The sequence below is a fragment of the Camellia sinensis genome, chromosome 3, assembly GCF_055761805.1.
Source record: "Camellia sinensis isolate YWXY chromosome 3, ASM5576180v1, whole genome shotgun sequence".
In the NCBI taxonomy this organism is placed as follows: Eukaryota; Viridiplantae; Streptophyta; class Magnoliopsida; order Ericales; family Theaceae; genus Camellia; species Camellia sinensis.
Window position 1 is genome coordinate 10,918,703 of NC_138963.1, and position 19,435 is coordinate 10,938,137.

Sequence of the window (19,435 nt, forward strand, 5' to 3'; positions counted from 1 at the left end):
TGTAATTTTTTTTTTTTTTGTTGAAAACTTACATTGTAGTGCAATTTTTCCAATTGTTTTCGGAGAGTTATTTGGTGATCTTGAAGTAATTAATGTTTTGCATTATTTATAACTTGACACTTGTTAAATCATTTCTTAAAAACTCAATAAAAAGTATTGAATTTCACTGTTTTAACAAGTCATAATACTAAAATTATTTTTGGTTATAGCTTTTTGGCTAAAAAGACACGAAAGATAAAATTGGCTACATAAGTCAATAAGACAAAATATTATATGCAAACCACAATCATTACACATTTTCTCCTACAAAAGTCAAAAAAATCAAAAACAAAAACCAAACTAAGCTAAAAAAGTCAAGTTAAAATAACTAAAAAGTCAAAAACCAAGCTATTTTAGCTCTTCTCAAACGAAGACTAAAGGCTAGTTTGGCATGTTTAAAAAAATTTAAAAAGTCAAAAAGTCGCAATCCTATTTAAGTCGAGCAAGGATCCTCTAGAGTGATTTTTTCCTAAAGTTTCCTAGAGTGCTACATTGTGTGGTTGAGATTTACTGGCAAGTCACATCAATTTTTCTGATGTGACTTGCCAGTAAATCTCAACCACACAATGTAGTACTCTAGGAAACTTTAGGGAAGTTTCACTTTAGAGGATCCTTGGTGATTTAAGTCACATCATCTTATTTAGCTCACATCACCTCTCTAACACATAAGTTCAAACTCAAGTTATATTTCATAAAAAGTTAAAAAATACACTTATTTAGATAATCCCAACCAATTCCTAAATAATCTTGCTTTAATCTACTAAATAATTTTTCCTAGCACACGTTTAATTAGTGCTCTCTAATCCTATTGGTCAAAATTCAAAACTTTTGACATTTCACTTTTGGTTGTTTGGTATTATTGGAGAGCTCGTGTCATTCTGAATAATTTGTGTGATAAACTTTTTGAGCACCTAGACTATAGACATAGGTTGACAAGAAGATGAGTGAAACTAAGGTCTCGTTTGACAACTGAATTTTTTAGTCAAAAAGTTAAAATATTATTAGTCAAAAAGCTAAAACCTATATCAAAAAGTCAAAAATTCTATTTTCTCTCTACTTTTTGCATAACTTTTCGTAAAAAGCCAAAATATCATCCCAAACACACTAGTTTTTTTTAGCTCATAATTTAGCCTAATAGCCAAAAAATTACTAAATTAGCATGTTCTCAAACGAGGCCTAAATTCATTGCAGGTTGAAATTTTAATTTTTAAGGCATTATTTGTTTTGTTTATGAAAATTTTATACTAATATCCCTGGAATCAATTGAAATATTATAGTTAAATATTTTTTTAGTATTAGAAAGATAATAACAGACAAACATCAAACATTTTGCAATAATGTTTTCGGCAAGGAGGTAGGTTTTTATATACTAATTTCCACCATCTCTCTTTATTTATTTTCAATTATGATTTTATAATTGTAAAACTCTAAAAGACTCGTATGAATCTCTCCATTATCCTAAACTCAAAGCTAACAAAATAGAATCATAGCATATAATCCGTTTTGGTTTTTCCATCAATCAAATTGAAGAATTCAACTCAGTGCTAAATTTTCTCTTAACCTTAACCAAATCAAATAAATTACGTTCCTATACAGAGAAGCCCAACAAATTTTAAAAATTTAGTAATCATGCTTCTCTCCCATATCCTTAAAATTTCTATATTTTATGGGCGCGTGCATCTGGCTCATTGACTAACCTGGGACAAAAAATGTTAATTCTGATTTGTTAAGGATTGGGATTAGCATAAGTGTGTGTATGTGAGCGCCATTTTGGGAACATAGCAAAAAGTTACGTTTTTAGATAAAATGCTAAAAAACACAAGTGCCAAAAAGGCCAGAAAATTGGTTTGACAAGTGCTAAAAACGCAGGTGTAAAATTACAAATTAGGGCCTATGAAAAAAAAATTAAAAAAAAAATTTCTTATGTTGGGTAAGGATATTTTAGTCATTTTAATTTGATTTGACACCATAAATAAATATTAAACTAAAAAGCAAAAAGTCAGCTTTTTACCAACTTCTCAAATCACTTTTCAAAAAGCTAAAAAGCTTGGTAAAAAACCAAAAATTAACTTTTTATCAACTTCTCAAAACACCCTGAATCGCATGTCAAAATTTGTCATCTTTCTAGTCAACTTCCATCACTCTCAAGTGTGATTAGTGTAACCCATTCTAACAAAAGAGTAGTTATAAGAAAAATGCTTGGGAGCACTAATTAGTGCTCCTACTAATTAGGTGGCAGTGAGTCTCGCCATTAATGATGTGATGTTTTGGTCTTGGAGTTGTATTTTTTTTTTTTATACTTTTTTAATGCATTAGTGTTATTAGTGATGATATTTTTAGTGGGATGAATCATTGTTGTAGTTATAATGGTTCTTCATGATTGACCTATATATCTTAAAATTGATTTTTCTTTGTTTTATCTTTAATTATATGTTATATCTACAGTTGTAGGTTGAGTCTAAAACAATCATGGTTTGACCCGACCCAACCCGAATTTTCTGGGCTTGGACCTTTTACGTTTTTTTCGGTTTTGAAACATTGGGTAGGTTAGAACCATCACGTAAGTAATGTCACCTACAACAAAAAAAAAAAAAAAAAAACTTTTACTGGCACTTTTTTACCAGCGTTTTTACAAAACTTCTCAATAAATAATTATTTCCAGCGTTTGTTAATAAACTCCATAATTTATATTATTATTCCATTTTAATTATATTTTTCATTAAAGATAAATTGCATTGACCTCCCCCTAATTATCCTCATTATCTCAATGGTGTGTATTGTTTAAACATGTAAAATGAGGGTTTGGATGCAAATGATATTTGTATATAAAGATGATGAAAGATAAAATATAGATTTTAGTCTAAAAAATGATAACATCATCGCTTTCTATCCATTGGATCAGAGTCAAGCCCTTAGTCTCAAAAAGAATGGTCTTGATCCTATTAATTCCTTGCATTATGAAATTTATACCAAAATTATTGAACTAATTGTATAATTTACTCTGGAGAAGTCAGCAAAATTTTATCCTCTTTTAAACTATCCAACAACATTGTATACCATAAAGTATCAAATCTTTATAGTTGTCTTGCATTTCCATTTCTCATGAGTATGCATTAAGGCCAAGTTTGGGAACTTGTAAAAAAATCAAAAAATCAAAAAGTTACTCAAAAAGTTAAAAAGTTAATACTATTCACCAAAAGTCAACAATTACGGCTGCACAACTCCCAATTCGAATTTTTTCCTACAAATCAATTTTTACAATTTTTTATTACACATTTTTCCATAAAAAGTCAAAAAGTTAACCCAAACATCCATATTTTCAACCTCAATTTTTTAGTCTAAAAAGACAAAAACTGTACTTATTTAGAACACCCCAAACAACCCCTAAGTCCTTCAATATATATAAATGCCCAATTTTTAAGCCATGTTGTTTGTTAAAACCAATTTTCAGACAAAATGCATCCTTGTAATTTACTTACATTGCCAAATTTATTTATTTTTGTGTTCTCAAGCAATTTAAAGAGAGGAAACAGAATGCTTTTAGGTAAATTCAAGCAATTTATAGTCAAATTGAATCCACATACACATAATCATTATTAGAAAATACATCTAGAATAATTCATTCTAAAGTGCACAAAATTTAGACAAACAAATATTATATATAACAAACACGATTATTAATCATCTGTAAGGTACAAGCAATCCCTTCTTCTTCTTTTTTTATGAGTGAACAACTAAACCAAACCCATCTTGATACTAGGTACAAAATCTGATAATTTGTACTTAGTCACCGAGGTGGGCAGATTATTGTGACAAAACCAACATGTTCAACACCGGCATAATCATCAAACGCCGCTAATGTTGGGAGTTTATTTTACCGAAAAAATATGTATAGGGCTAATTCCAGTTATATAAAGGTGGCATCAGGGATGATTGGCATGACCCGACATTCCATGGAATGTTGGTTTCATAGGATGGATACATAGCCTTCGATGCTTTGGGAAGAAGCATGTTTTGGTTGTATGATCCGGAATCAAGTGATGCAATATTGTAACGTGGATGAAAAATGTCGGTGTTCCTCTTCAGCCTCTTGTGAGCTTGGAATTCATCTTCTGAGTGTAATTCAATTTTGTCAATCTCTGAATCGGATTCGAATTCCTTGGCGTTTGACTCTGATTCTTCACAGAGGGAAGGCAGTGATATCGTTGAAAAGGGTTTGCTAGGTTTCATGATGCCCACTCGATTTTTAAAATCCACTGCAATTCTCTCCAGAAATCTTGATTGTGCTTCAATTTTAAGTTTCAAGCTCCTTTGCACCTTTAATTAGAGAAGGAAAAAAAAAATTAATGTAAAATGATCTTACTAGTTATTGAAATTGTTTTAGGTGTTCTTTTTTCTTTTTTTTCCTTATGTTATTGCTTAGAAATTAATGAGTTACCCATAAAACTTACTCCATCTCCATCGTGTTGTGTTCAATAAAAATTAATTAAAAATCGACTTGTTATTATATAAATAAGTTAAATTTAAACGTAATTTAAAATTTATTAATTTTTTGAGTTCGACTCGACATGTTTATTAGGCACTATAAAACTGTAACAAAAAAAAAAAACACACACACACACACACACACAAATACAAATCAAACTACTCAACCTCATTTTGATCACTCAATCGCTTTTCTGCTTCCTTCTGCATTTGCAATGCTTCATTAAGCTGAGCACCCCTACAAAAATTACACAATCATGGCAAATATAGAAGGGATACTTACGGGTAGGTCTTAATAAGTGAATTTATTGTTTAATAGGTCCTATGAGAAAAATTTGTCATAAAAAATTTCACTAATTGTAAGTTTTAGCGACAATTTATAAAAATTATGAGAAGAAAAAGTCACTAATTGTCAATTTTTAGCAACGTATGTAAAAAATTATCACAAAAAAATTATTTTTAACAACAATTTTATCAAAACTTATTTTTAATAGGACTTGATGGGAATTAAGTTCAATTATTAGGAACTATTGGTAGTTTACCCAGTATAGAATGAGCCAGTATTAATGACTGTTAAATAAATTAAATTAGTCAAACTCGACTTGTTTTCTACACATTAACAATTCATTTAAAAACGATTCGTATATAAACGAGTCATGTTAAATACATTTTAAAACTCATTGGCTTGAACCTTATCTTTTTTTCTTTTTTTTTTTGGTTATGTAGGGTATTCTGAGCCAGCTTACACGCACCAGACTAAGGCCCCGTTTGTTTTGGGGTGTAATAGATGGGAGGGGATTAGGATGTAGGTGGAATTATTTAGTATTGTGTTTGTTTGTAGAGTTGGGGAATGAATTAGGATGAAGGAGGGGATTAAGATGGAGGTTGGAAGGGGAATTGTGACAGAGGAGGTGGTATTAGAAAAATAGTGAGGGGATTTGAAATTTTTTTATTTTTTACTATTGGGAAATTTTTTTAAACATTAATGTTTAATTTTTTTATATTTTTTTATTTGTTTTATTATTTTATATAAAAATAAGGGGTATTTTTTTTAAGGTCCCTGATATTATGATTTTATAGTATAAAGGACATCAAATATTTTCATGATGTCTAAGGTCCCTTAACAGCATCCAGAGAAATTTCAATCCCAGAGAAATTCTCTCCAGAGAAAATTGAAATCCAGAGAAATTTTAGTCCCAGAGAAATTCTCTCCAGAGAAAATTGAAATCTAGAGAAATTTCAGTTCCAAAGAAATTCTCTCCAGAGAAAATTGAAATTTCTCTAAGTACCAAATAAATCCAGAGAAAATTGTGGAAAGGAAATTTGTATGGCTATCCAGGAAATTTCTTTGACTTCGCAAATTTCTCTAGCTCTATTAACTACAATTAAACCCATGTCTAACAAACCCACAAACCTACAAATTTCTCTGGTTCAAAACCAGAGAAATTCTCTTCAAACAAGACAAACCAGAGAAATTCTCTCTATTTACAGTAAAGTTGTATTTTTATGAACAGAACTTGGTGATTGAGTTCAAAAACCAGAGAATTTCTCTGGTTTCAACCTAGAGAAAATTCAGTTAAAAAATCAAAGAATTTCTCTAGTTTCAACCAGAAGATCACTTTTCTCATTAGTCTACACTTGGCTTCAATTTCTATTTTTGTGAACTTAAGAATATAGGATTTAGATCCTCCAGTACAACTGCACACCAACATTTCAATAGTCAATGTATTGCTTTTTGTCAAAACATAATTGGAAATGCTAAAAGAGAACAAATACACATCCAGAGAAATTTCAGTTCCAAAGAAATTATCTCCAGAGAAAATTGAAATTTCTCTGAGTACCAAATAAATCCAGAGAAAATTGTGGAAAGGAAATTTGTATGGCTATCCAGGAAATTTCTTTGACTTCGCAAATTTCTCTGGCTCTATTAACTACAATTAAACCCATGTCTAACAAACCCACAAACCCACAAATTTCTCTGGTTCAAAACCAGAGAAATTCTCTTCAAACCAGACAAACCAGAGAAATTCTCTCTATTTACAGTAAAGTTGTATTTTTATGAACAGAACTTGGTGATTGAGTTCAAAAACCAGAGAATTTCTTTGGTTTCAACCCAGAGCAAATTCAGTTAAAAAATCAAAGAATTTCTCTAGTTTCAACCAGAAGATCACTTTTCTCATTAATCTACACTTGGCTTCAATTTTCTATTTTTGTGAACTTAAGAATATAGGATTCAGATCCTCCAGTACAACAGCACACCAACATTTCAATAGTCAATGTATTGCTTTTTGTCAAAACATAATTGGAAATGCTAAAAGAGAACAAATACACAGAACTGTATGTGTAACTTAGAACAAAGTAGAACCACACCAAGTACTTGACTCCATACGGGTATCCATCTTTATTGGAAGTTCATCAAACAAAATAATTACTGTGTTAGATATAAACTGTAATCTTCAACAAAGACGACTTCACCTAGAAGAATCTTCAGAAGTGAACTTAAGTGAAATACTATTGACGCAACCAGTGCCGATCAAAAATATCATAGAGTATAACCCAGCACCGTCGGAAGCGAACCTGGATCAACGCTGCACCAAAACACATGTCCAGAGCCGACGAAGTAGCTCGATGTCGCGGATCTTCAGTCCGGTGTAGGAGATGAAGATGATCGCCTGGATCACGAGGGCTTCGGAGATGAAGATGTATGCGATTGCGATGAGAGGAAATGAGAGAAGGAGAACGAGGCCGGGAATCTCCACTGGGTAAAGCTTTGGGAAGTATTGGAAGATGAGGAGGACTGAGAGTCGGGTTGTTGGGGATGGCAGTGGGTCAGATGATGAAGATAGTATAAATGACTGAAATTTCTCTGTTATATGTTTAGGGATCTTAGACATCAAAAAATAATTTTGTGGATCTCTTCCATTATGAAAAGTGGGAGAGGGACCTTAGACCAATTTTCCCTAAAAATAATTTAACAATTCCTACACTAACAACTATTATCAAAACAAACACAATTTTACTTAATAGTGAGGGGATTTGAAATTTTTTTATTTTTTACTATTGGGAAATTTTTTTAAACATTAATGTTTAATTTTTTATATTTTTTTATTTGTTTTATAATTTTATATAAAAATAATTTAACAATTCCTACACTAACAACTATCATCAAAACAAACACAATTTTACTTAATCTCCTCACTATCCATCTCTCTCATTCTACCTCTTAAAACAAACGGGGCCTAAGTTCCTAGGACCCGAGCAAGCCTTCTGAAAGAGTACTTATGTCTTGCAGTCCGTAGCCCCAATGTATGGGTTTGCTGACTAAGAGATTTGAACCTGAGACCTGGGAAGGAGCAAAACTCCAGGCGCTAATCGTCACCCACTAAGCCAACCATCCATGATTAATTATTAGCTTGAACTTGGTTATGTAAGTTTATAAATACTACAAATTTACATTAAAAAAAAAAATCACTTAAGATCAATTCATGAGCAAGGCAATTAAAACTCATTTGAGATTAGTTGGAAAAATTTATAAATTAAACTTGAACACATTTTTAAGTTTTTAAATTTTCAAACTAAGCATGATTCCATGATCAATTTACTACTTGATTCATTTTACATTCTTACCAATCACTACAAAATATCAGGGTTTTAGAGACAAAAAATTTGTCTCCAAAAGTAAATTTTTTATTGCAAAAGATATTCAAAGATCAATTCTTTTCATTATGAGATATGAGATTCGTCACTAAAAACTCATTGTGAAAAGTTTTTATAAATAAAAAAAAAAAAAAGGTTTTCTGGGACAAAATTTTGAAAATGTATTTAATAAATGCACTTTAAAAACAAAATAATTTCGTACAAAAAAAAGTTTATTTTTTGAGATGAAAAACTTTGGTATTCATCACTAAATAGTAAATTTTGTCTATAAAAAGACAATAATAATAATTTTGTGTCTAAAATGTGATTTTGTTTCTAAATTTTTAACACTAAAATCTCAAGTTATTGCAGCATATAGATTTCAAGAAGCATGGAGATATATACACAGAAATGAGCAAAACAACTCACGATGTTGTGCTGAAGTTAGGCAGTATTTCAGAAATGTTTCTCCTTTCAAATTTGCCTCCTGCATGTTATAAAGAAAACAACAAGATTAATTTAAACATTATCAAAGAGTTAATATTTTATTCTTGTCTTCATTTAACTGCTAAAAATTAATTGTTATTCGGTTTCCATTAAAAATAAAATAGAAAAGTAAAGTAAAATTTTTAAGAAGAAATTCGTAAATGATGGATAGATAGTTTTGGTCACAACTTACTAGTCGAGGATTCTGGAATGAACTTTGACATCCTGTATTTCTGGAAAAATATAAAACAAAAGAACACTAATCAAAAAACTTTATGGAAAAAAAATATGTACGTAATGGTGTAGGCTTTAACCCAAACGATGGATTTACGATAGCACGTACTTGTTTATACTGAGTGATTTGGAAAGAAAAAAAAAATTTTGAATCTCTACTCTCAAATCACCAATTTATTCAACAATACTACTATTACACTCATCTCTACACCCATTGAGAGACCCCTCTCTTTAGTAGTGTAAATGGGTATGGAATTTTTTTTTTCAATTTGAATAGAGGATAGAAGAGAAATAGGAAAAATAACTCTCTTTAAACATACTCTATTTTTATTTCTGCAGAATTAAAAGAGTAAGATCTTGTCTCTATGTGATGTTTTGAGAAGTTAGTAAAAAGTTGACTTTTTAACTTTTTTTTATTCTATTTTATCTTTTTGTAAATAAAAAAAATAAGAGACAATGCAACTCAAAATGAGTAAAAAGTTAAAAGTTGACTTGTTATTTGGTTGGCAAAGCACCCTTTGTATTATTTCACCAATATATTCTTAGTTAATCATGAATTAATATCGACATAGAAATCTAGAGAGATGATCCAATCATTACATTGAGACAAGTGACAGAGAGATTTTGAGATAAAAAATGAAAAAAAAAAAAAAAATTCTCATGCTTTGATTTAGAAGGAAAAAAAAAAGTAATAAAATTAGTAATTATCAATTTTGCCCTAATTTTCACAAGAAATGGGTTTCCGTTTCTCTTACATTATACAGTTTTTTTTTTTTTTTTTCAAATTCATTTCTCTCATAAATTATCCAACCAACAAAAAAAAGAAATACGACTTTCTTTTCGTTTTTCCTTTCTTCCCACCAATAGAATATGAGTTTGAATCGTCTGAAGTGATATTTTGTATAATTGTTGTACCCTCAACTTTCAGCTATTCTATTTTCAATTTTTATGGAATTAAATCTCAACCACCTAAAAAATTACTCTAAAATTATTTTTTTTAACTCATTCTAGAGAATCTAAACTCACAGAACAGGGCCCATGCACGCTTCAAATAATGTGTGTGGACCCAAATAAAAAAATATTAGATGTTTGGGGAGCAATTCAACAAATTTTTAAATCCTGCTACATATAAAATATATAAATATATATATATATATAGACAATGATAGAGACCACTAAAAGTGATGCTCTAAAGCAACCACTAATGATGCGGTATCCACTTTTAAAAAAAAAAGACACAATAACATTGTGGCAGTGGGTCCCACCCACAGCCACATCATTAGTGGTCACACTAATTAGTACTCCCACTCATTTTCCTATATATATTAGGTTAAAAGGATTACATTAACTTACTTTTTAAGACAATGATTTCATGAATATTATTTACTTTCAGCAGATATCCATTTAAAAGCTTACCAAAAGAGCAATTTTATTTGACGTTACCTCTAAAGAGACAAAAGATTATAATTAGGAACCCCTTAGACCCTCAATTTTGGAAGGTCACTGTTGTAACTCTCTTTGTTCAAGGCTTAAACAAATTACTCTTTATTTAGGAGTGGAGAAGAAAAAATAAATCTTATCTACAGAAAAAAAAAAAAAAAAATCATTACGAAAAATTCCCAATCACAAATATTGAAAAACATTTATTGTCCAAAGCGTAATAAATTTTTTGTCCAAGGACCCATAAAAATTTTAAAAATAAAAATAAAAATTCTTGCTTAATGGCTAAAAAAAATTATTTCTCATCCATATGTTTAGGGAAAGTTTGAGAACTTTCAAATAAGTCACATTTTTTTTTTTTGTCTTTAGTGACTTTTTCAAAATTATGTCACTTTTTTATTTTTCGAATCCGTCTTAAGTAGACAAATCTAAAAAGTACAAAAGAAAATTAAATATTCCAAAAAAAATTAAAAAGCCAAGATAAGCTAAATTTTTTCAAAAAATCTCCTCATACAAAGACTCAACAAAAAAAGAACTTTCTTGACTTAAGGCTCCAATAGTAAAGATTGCAGATGAACTCCAAAATTTTATTTACAAGAATAGAAAATTTAATTTTACCTAAAAAAATAAAATACAAAGAATTAATAAATATTATTTAAGTGTAAATAATAAAAAAATTATTAAAATTTCATCATAAAATGCGAGAGAAAACCTGCAAGTGGCTTTTGACATGGTATATGGTTAACACTGGAATCCCCATTGTCTTCAGTATGCCTTTCGGCGTCGCTCCTGCATTCGCATTTCGTAAACAACCCATCAGTGACCACAAGAAGAGAAAATATTACACATCAACACAGGCTAAAAAAACCCAGGCAATGCAAGCAAGGTAGTTCCAGAGTTCATGTTTCTGAACTTACTATCGGGACCGCCGAGCTGATTGACAGCCCTTTCAAACAGATCATGCAGCTCTTGAGTCCATTTCAACCGCTCTTTTCCCACACCATCCGAACGACTCGAACCCATATCAGAATCAAGCATCCGAGCAACCACCCTCACCGGGCATCGCCAAATTAAATGACCCAACTCTACGAGTTAATAGAAACAGTATAACCCCAAAAAACAGCTGTCAACCATATAAAAAACTAATTGGAGAGGCGATGGGGTCTAAAAGATAGTTTGGTAGGTGAAAGATGCCCTGAAACGTCTAAAATTTTCGGACTTAACCAAGTCAACAGATTCCCAAAATTTTCAAACTCAATAACTTGTTCTGCCTAGGTTAACTCACCTGGCGAAGAAGCCTAAGACAATGACCCACATGAAAATCTTAAAAGATAAGCAACCACCTGTCAAGTTCCCAATTGCCTAACCAACCTTCCTTGCACTCGAGACCCCGGAAGAGAGGACGGCAACCAAGTCGTTTCCTCCCCGGCCCTACCAGTCTGGTAAATGAGGTGGTCTCTTAACAGGCATGATACCTCAATTTGAGTTGGACTGTTGTGCAATACAAGGTGCTCTCTTAATAGCCGTGATACCTGTATTCGAATATGACTGTTGCATGATACAGATCTAGTCTGTTAGTAAAAACAGTTGCACTCCACAAATAATAAGGATGAGGGAGACGGGGAATGGGGATAACTCCACAAGCATCAAATGTTATCTGCAATAATTAAGAAAATACGACAACACATAAATATAAGCATGAACACGGAGATTTGGAGGGACAAAGGCCATCTCCAACTATCTGAGACCATTCACTATAAACAAGCACCATGACAAATCCAATTACAAGCATAAGAAGGATAATATTTTCTATACTACTTTGTCAGCTGCTGTTCAATGCCCTTTTGCTGGTTTTAGAAGGAACTACAGCCTGCCTCGCTTCATGCAAGATGGGCATTTGTATTGTTTGATACTCTCAGCTTTAGCCGGAGTGATCTTCACACACTTCCCGTGGTACCACCTCTCACAGATGTCGCAGCCAATCCAAAACTCATCCGCACTATAATTCCCACCACAGCTCCCACAGAGGGTTTCACTATGTTCATTTTCATCCTCCTCGTAACTCTCATCTGCAAGCTTCGGATTACTTTTCACCTGTCCATCGCTTGATCTCTACACAAAAAGGGATCCATATCAACATGACAGATAACGGTTTATCAGTTTCTAAAGAAAAAGCAAATCCAAGTTCAATGGATTCAACGGAGGGGAAAAAAAAGTTTCTTAGTTCTTGTTAGCAAGTCCGTGTTCAGATATCATGTTTTTTTTTCTCCGAAGTCTCATTCACTTCATACCATCCTTTACTTCAATAAAATAACAATAGCATGTGATTATGTGCACGTCTTATTTAGCAATATTTCTTGGGTATCAGTTGCTCTCCAATTTAAATTTTCTAAACAAATAAGACATGTGAGGAAAGGGGAGGGGAAGGAAAAAATTGTAAATCAGTTTTGGTCGTTTTTAAGTCTTACCTTGATGCTGCCATGGAATTTGCTTCCACTGTCTGCACTGGGCTTGTCTTTCACAGGCTTCCTTTCTGTCACAACTTCGAAAACAGTGGGTAGATCATTGATCATGCTAAAGAGGCGTTTCCTGTCCATCAAAAAACAATGCCAGTTCTTCAGAAAAAACCTTACTAGGAATAACACTGCTATATAAACTATACCCTCCCCCCTACATAAAGAAGGGGCAATACATCATGAAGATTCTGCACAGCAGGAAGCCTCTGCATGGCCTAAATGCAGTGGGCCTCCCTCTTGGGATCATGGGTGTCATACTTACTAATTCGGGCTCCAAGTCTCCAACTAGATTGGCAGCCATCAATGAACCCGTGTACCAACTAGACAAAGATCTGTTAGTTGAACAAAATAAAAATTACACAGTTCTGGTTTTAAAGGAAGGGGAACAAAAAAGGGTTAAATTATCGTATTATCTCATAGTTTAACTTCCTCTGATCCAATCTCACTCTCGCTACTTTCCTGTGTCTCCTTTTTTCATATGAAGTTATAAGTACTTTCATGTGTCTCCCATTTGGAGCACTTCACATGTAGGTGCATAGTGAGGTATGCCAACTACCATGAGGCGTGAACAATAACGCATGCAGTACACAAACTATCATCCACAATTTCACTGATCCACATTTAGTCAATGAAGTTCTACCAGCCAGAGGTGAATCACAATAATATTTTAGTCATAAAATGGTGAGTTGGAACTGCATGTATGGATAAAAGGTAAACTTTCCTTGAGGTTTAATTTTTAGACTCTATTAAGTTTTAGTCATCCACGGGGTAAAGAAATGTTTACCACACCAGCACAAAAATCATATAAAAAGATTACATATATGATATATATAATACCACAAGAAGGCTATTGACATAAATGAAACTCTACAAAATTAAAAATTAAAGAACCTCACAAAAGCTTTCAATGCTCTGATAGTGACTTCACTAATTCCAATCTAGGATAAAAAATAAATAAATGACCCACAACTAAACAAGTAACCCTAATTGGTAAAAATACTAACATACATAGATATTAAAACTAATGCCTTGTGAGCATTGTTCTTGCATCACTTACATCTCTATCAAGAGAACCCATTGCATTTCTTAGGTGATTACAAAATTTCACAAAATATAAGAAAATATCGACAGAGGATTTATTTCAAAAATTAATTGATAGAATCACAAATATATCTTTGCACCCATGTTACATGAAATTCCACATTTGTGAAGAAACCATATTGAACAATTGACACTGGAACAAGTATTAAGATATGTGTCCGGCATGTTTAGTCAGACATGCACTCTTTAAGTAAGCCTAAGTAGTCAAGTTTACTATACAACTTTATATAAGACCTATTTTATCCACAGAGACGGTATGCCCAAGTTACACATAGGTCTCCTATTTATTCATAATATCCAATGTTAAAGGTTCTAAAAAGCGGTTGCAGTCGCCGTAACGGTGGCGGTGATGCGATTGCGGTTGCGGAGTGTAAAGGCCGTAGTGTAACGGTTACGATAACCGGAACCGTGAATTTTTTTATTTTTCGCACAATTTGAAAAAAAACTTACCGATACACATATTTTTTTTCCATGATCATATTTATTGGGTTAAAAATAAATATTGATCAATTTTTGTAAATTTTTAAGTATGATCCAATATATTTCATATTTTTAAATCACTATAAATTGAGTTTTTTACATTTTATTTTAATAATTTATAAGAGCCTAAATATATATATATATATATATATATACATATTTTAACCAAACCAAATAGATAATGACCACACTTATTATTATTATTATTTTCAAACAATATATAGATAGACACACAAACAAAATGGTTTAGTGATAACAGCTGAATAGAATAGCATGGGTCTTACAGTTTCAACAAATCAATAACATATTCTTCATCTTCCCTTTTCTCTCTCTCTATCTCTTGCTCCTCCATTTTCTTTCTTTATCTTCCCTCTTCTCTATCCCTCTTCCCCCATTTTCAACTTTTTTTTTTTTTGTGTTTTTTCGAAAGAAATAGTTTGGAACTGTTACATAACGATACGTAATAGGCCGTTACAGCTGTTACGACACCGTTATGACCGCTACAGCAGCCGCTACGGCCGACATATCTGTGAATCTCAATCACACTGCAAAAGCGGCCGTAACGGGTGGCGGTAACCACCAAAACCGTTACATAACGGCGTTACGTAACGATTGCGGCCGCTTTTTAAAACCTTGAATGTTAGTTTTTAAACACCATTTCACCCTAACAAGATTTAAGAAAAATGAAATCTAGTTGTGTCGTAAGATCCTTGGACATGAAAATAAGATAAACCCAACACATGGACACATAACCGCACCCGACACCCCACCCGAATCCATGCAACATAGCTTTACACTTGTTAAAAGGACAGAAAAAAATGAACCAAAGGTGAACCTTCCACTCAATCTGTCACTTCTGTCCAACAATGTTTTCCCCCCTGAAATGAACCATGGTTCATTTTAACTATCAATTAACTACTTGAGCATGTCCAACATTATTAGGGTGGACAATGAAAACTTAGAGGCAACCGAATACCATTGCACTTGTTAACACAGAAATCCATGGCACAAACTAGTCATCCTTATAAGTCAACCGAGCAAATCAAAGAACAAATTTAAGCAATACTGCTGATAAACCAACAATATGGCGTCACGGCAAAAGAGCCAGTATAACTTTCTTGAGCAACAAATAAGCATGAACGAAATGCACAATCTGCTACATGTAAAGAAACAATGAAAAAAAATAGAGTACCTTTCATTACGGTTAAGCTGGGCTCCAAGATAGAAAGCCACAGAGAGCAACCAACAGTCGCTATGCACTGCAACCAGCGAAAGCCAATCTCTACGGTTCATACCATCTCTGGCAAAATTGATCCCAAGCGCAGGCTCAGGAAGCTCTGGGGGAACTTCCTCTGCTGGAAGAGTGACTTCCCAAGTTTCATTTGGATGTCCATATAGACACAAGTTCTCCTTGTCTAAACCAAAAATAAACAAAGCAAAAAACCACCACAAAATAAACGAAAAGTAAACAACTTTAGCTGTTGATTTGGTTCAAGAAATTTGATAAATAACAACAATTAACAGACATATATATCAAACAACTGTTTGGCTGAGTTGAGTTCACATTTGCTAGAAGTTCCCACCCACCCACTTCATCTAGAAATGAAAATTAGGGAAAGGAAAATAAATGAATTTAAAATTTTTTCTATCCTAGTTTGCAATGGAACAAGGGGAATCTACACTCACCCATAAATTAAGAGGATTTTGGAACTATACTAGTTTGAATTCCAAAGTTGCAGCCAAATGGGGGCCGAATTGGAGAATTCAATTAAGCATTTAAATATTAACATTTCCCACTCTTCCTCGTACCAAATTGCTGGAAAAACTGTCAATTAATGATTCCATTTCGAAAACAAGCTAGGGCAAGAGAATTACAGGTCCTATGAAGAGCCCAAGGCATGTAAAACATTAAATTTTTTCTCTTTACACTTTCCTCTTCTCTCTCAATAGCCAAAAACAGGGCACTTAAGCTCAAATTAACCTAACCATCAAAATTCATATGTCATATATATACACACATACAATTCTGCATATGCATACTTACACATATACATACATATAAGACAAAAACGAATATTCAAAGCTCAAGAACCAAAAACCAGAACTTCAATTCACCGAACAAGAAAGCCGATCTGCAATTACAAAAAATAAAAAAAATAATTTTAAAAATAAAATAAAATAAAATTGAATATTACCTGGATCACAGAGTCCATAAAATTCATCAACATCTGAAATACAAACACACCGTGGTGAGAGATTTTTAGAGGGAGAAAGTGAGATTTTAGAGAGAGAGAGAGAGAGAGTACCGGAAGTCAAAGCACGAACTATGCCGGCTCGTCTACCGCTATAATCTTTGAAGATCTCTTCTACAGAACGAGGACTCGAAGAAATTGAAGCCATTTCCATGTAAAAAAAAAAACTTAGATTAACAAATAAAAGTAGAATTCAATTAACTAAGCCTTGGTTAACATATATATATATATACACAGATCGATACAATTGGAATTGGATGAGTTCGAGTAGGTTGTGATCGCGAGCATTGATTTAGAGAGAGGAGCAAATTGGAAAGTAAAGTGAGAGAGAGAAAGAGAGAGAGAGAGAGAGAGAATCAAAAACTGAGCGAGAAGAGAATAAACGCGAATGACGCAATCGGTGGTTTTTGTGTATTTGAGATCCTGGTTTTACTGCTTTGCATACCACTTGTTTGATGAAGGACAGAAGGAGGACCATGGAGATCCAAAAGCAATGTGGTGTGTGTACCTAGTAAAAAAAATTATTTAGGCTTTGTTTGGTATAGTTCTGAAATTTTAATTTTAGAGTTATTTTTAACATATTTTTTTATTTAAATTTTTTAAAATTGATTTCAAGTTATTTTTCAAAATTCATTTAAAAATTTATTTGGGAGTATAGTAAGTTTTTGAATTTTAAATTTTAAAAAAAAGTAAATTTGGTTTATCTAATCGTCTTCCACCAGGACATTTCCAGTCGTCCAAACGCTACCTTAATTTTTTGTTTTTTTTTCAAAGTTTGATGATTGGTTTTCCAGTTTAGTTTTGTCCCTTTGTAAAATCTAAGTGGGTCTTATCATAAGAATAAGTAAAGAATAAGTAATATTTGGAAACATGATTTATAAGTTGTTTGTTGATTTTATTTTAGATGATTTATAATATTTAGATGATATTATTTTTTTCTTTTATTTTATATATATATATATATATATATATTGTCATGAGTAAAAAAAATAAGTTTATAAATCATCCCTCAAACTTATAAGCCAGGTTATGAGGGATATTTACTTAAAATTGAATTGACTAAGTGATAATTAAATAAGTTCGTTTGATGATCATAATTAATATTACTTAAAAAATTAATCGTCCCTTAAAATGTAGGCTGAAATTTTTTTAAAAAAATTAACTCATATAAAATTTATTTAATTCTAACTAAATTTATAAATACTAAATATAATATCAATATACACTATTATAAATTCACCATCACTACCACTACCACCACCATCACCATCATGACACCGCCACCACTATCACCACCAACGTCATGCCACCGCCACTACTACCACCATCACTATCGCTATTACCACCACCGCCATGCTATCGCCACCATTACCACCACCACTATTATTACTTCCATCACCTTTATTATTATTGTCATTATTGTTATAAATAGCACCATCATTTACTATTACTACCATCATTACTATCACCACAATCACTATGTCATTACCACTGCCACTATTACCACCACAACTACCACCACCAGCACCACCACCATTATGTCACTACCAACACTATCATCATAATATAAAAAATAAAATATATAATTAAAAAATAATAAATTTTAAATTTGATTTTATACGTATCAAATAATTTATTTTTAATGCAGCACTCAAATTTTTTATCAAATAACTTTTTAACTTAAAAAATTCAATATTCGATTTTTAATAGTTAATTTTTAATTTTATCAAACAGTCGCTAAGTTTTGAAATAAATCCCTCTTTTTTTTTTTAAAGAACAAACTTTCAAAATATATATGTATATATATATGAATAATTCTATTTTCATAGATGTTTTTAGTAATTTACAAAAACTATCATCTTCAAATTAAGATTTATTAAATACGCAATTCAAAAAAAAAAAAAAATTTGTATTGACACAATAATGTGATCAATAGCCAAACAGACTGTGCACGTGGGATGCATCTGTCAAATTTTAATTATTTATTTTTTTAAATTAATTTTTTTAAAAAAAATTGTCTACAAATTACGATTTATTAAATACACAACTCAAAAAAAAAAAAAAAAATTTATTGAGACAATAATGTAATCAAGAGTCAAACAGATTGTCCACGTGGATGCATTCGTCAAATTTCAATTATTTATTTTTTCAAATTAACTTCTTTTGTTTTTTTGATTAATTACACCCACAAAAAAAAAAAAAAAAACTTAGGATTTCGCATTTTTTCATTTTAAACCTCAGATTTTCAATTTTGACAAATTAAACCCTATTCTTTCACTCGTGTTTCAATCTGATCCCTCCATCCATTTCCGTTATATTAAACAAATAAAAATCTGAGCAGAACTTCATATTTAAATACTTGTATCGTAATTCCGTTTCACCTCATTTTTGCGTCGTTGGATTCACTTCACGGCTTAGTTTTCATCATACCCCTCATATGTCTTATTCTACCTCTTTTTGTGTAATGTCGGAGCTCTAAAAGTTTGCTAAAAATAAGATTTTTTTCTCTTTAGGCAACATTTTCAAATTCGAACTCACACGTTTAAGAATTTGTATCTCCCTTATCGTATTTATGTCGTTTGATTCACTTCATGACCTACTTTTCATTCTATCCCTCGTATACCTTGTTTCACTTCTTTTTGCGTACCGTCGAAACTTCAAAAGTTGGCTGAAAATAAGATTTTTTTCTCATTTTTTCCCCTCTATTTTCTATCTCCATGCTTCTTGCTTCTTCCTTTCTCCTTTCTTTCCACAATTATTCTCTAT

General features: G+C 31.8%; 2 protein-coding genes across 2 annotated transcripts; both read right to left on the minus strand.

Annotated features, from left to right (window-relative positions):
• Nucleotides 1–3,678: 3,678 nt before the first annotated feature.
• LOC114292830 (myb family transcription factor RLI1) lies at nt 3,679–11,806 on the minus strand. The gene is made up of 6 exons (XM_028236853.2): nt 11,238–11,806; nt 11,033–11,109; nt 8,840–8,879; nt 8,590–8,647; nt 4,693–4,762; nt 3,679–4,356 (listed from the first exon to the last, which is right to left on the minus strand). Exons 1-6 carry the CDS (start codon nt 11,356–11,358, stop codon nt 3,937–3,939), a joined length of 786 nt encoding a protein of 261 aa, XP_028092654.2. The 5' UTR covers nt 11,359–11,806; the 3' UTR covers nt 3,679–3,936.
• Nucleotides 11,807–11,946: 140 nt separating this feature from the next.
• LOC114292840 (PHD finger protein ALFIN-LIKE 1) lies at nt 11,947–18,875 on the minus strand. The gene is made up of 5 exons (XM_028236861.2): nt 16,724–18,875; nt 16,613–16,645; nt 15,610–15,832; nt 12,789–12,909; nt 11,947–12,432 (listed from the first exon to the last, which is right to left on the minus strand). Exons 1-5 carry the CDS (start codon nt 16,821–16,823, stop codon nt 12,184–12,186), a joined length of 726 nt encoding a protein of 241 aa, XP_028092662.1. The 5' UTR covers nt 16,824–18,875; the 3' UTR covers nt 11,947–12,183.
• Between the last annotated feature and the right edge of the window lie 560 nt (nt 18,876–19,435).

Coding starts and splice junctions, on each gene's coding strand:
- LOC114292830 (XM_028236853.2), bottom strand. CDS start 11,358: ATGCTTGATTCTGATATGGGTTCGAGTCGTTCGGATGGTGTGGGAAAA. Junction 8,880..11,032: donor ATGTCAAAAGCCACTTGCAG/GTTTTCTCTCGC, acceptor ATATTTTTCCAG/AAATACAGGATGTCAAAGTT. Junction 4,357..4,692: donor GATTGAGTGATCAAAATGAG/GTTGAGTAGTTT, acceptor CTCTAATTAAAG/GTGCAAAGGAGCTTGAAACT.
- LOC114292840 (XM_028236861.2), bottom strand. CDS start 16,823: ATGGAAATGGCTTCAATTTCTTCGAGTCCTCGTTCTGTAGAAGAGATC. Junction 16,646..16,723: donor AGTTCGTGCTTTGACTTCCG/GTACTCTCTCTC, acceptor TTTGTATTTCAG/ATGTTGATGAATTTTATGGA. Junction 12,433..12,788: donor AATTCCATGGCAGCATCAAG/GTAAGACTTAAA, acceptor CTTTTTGTGTAG/AGATCAAGCGATGGACAGGT.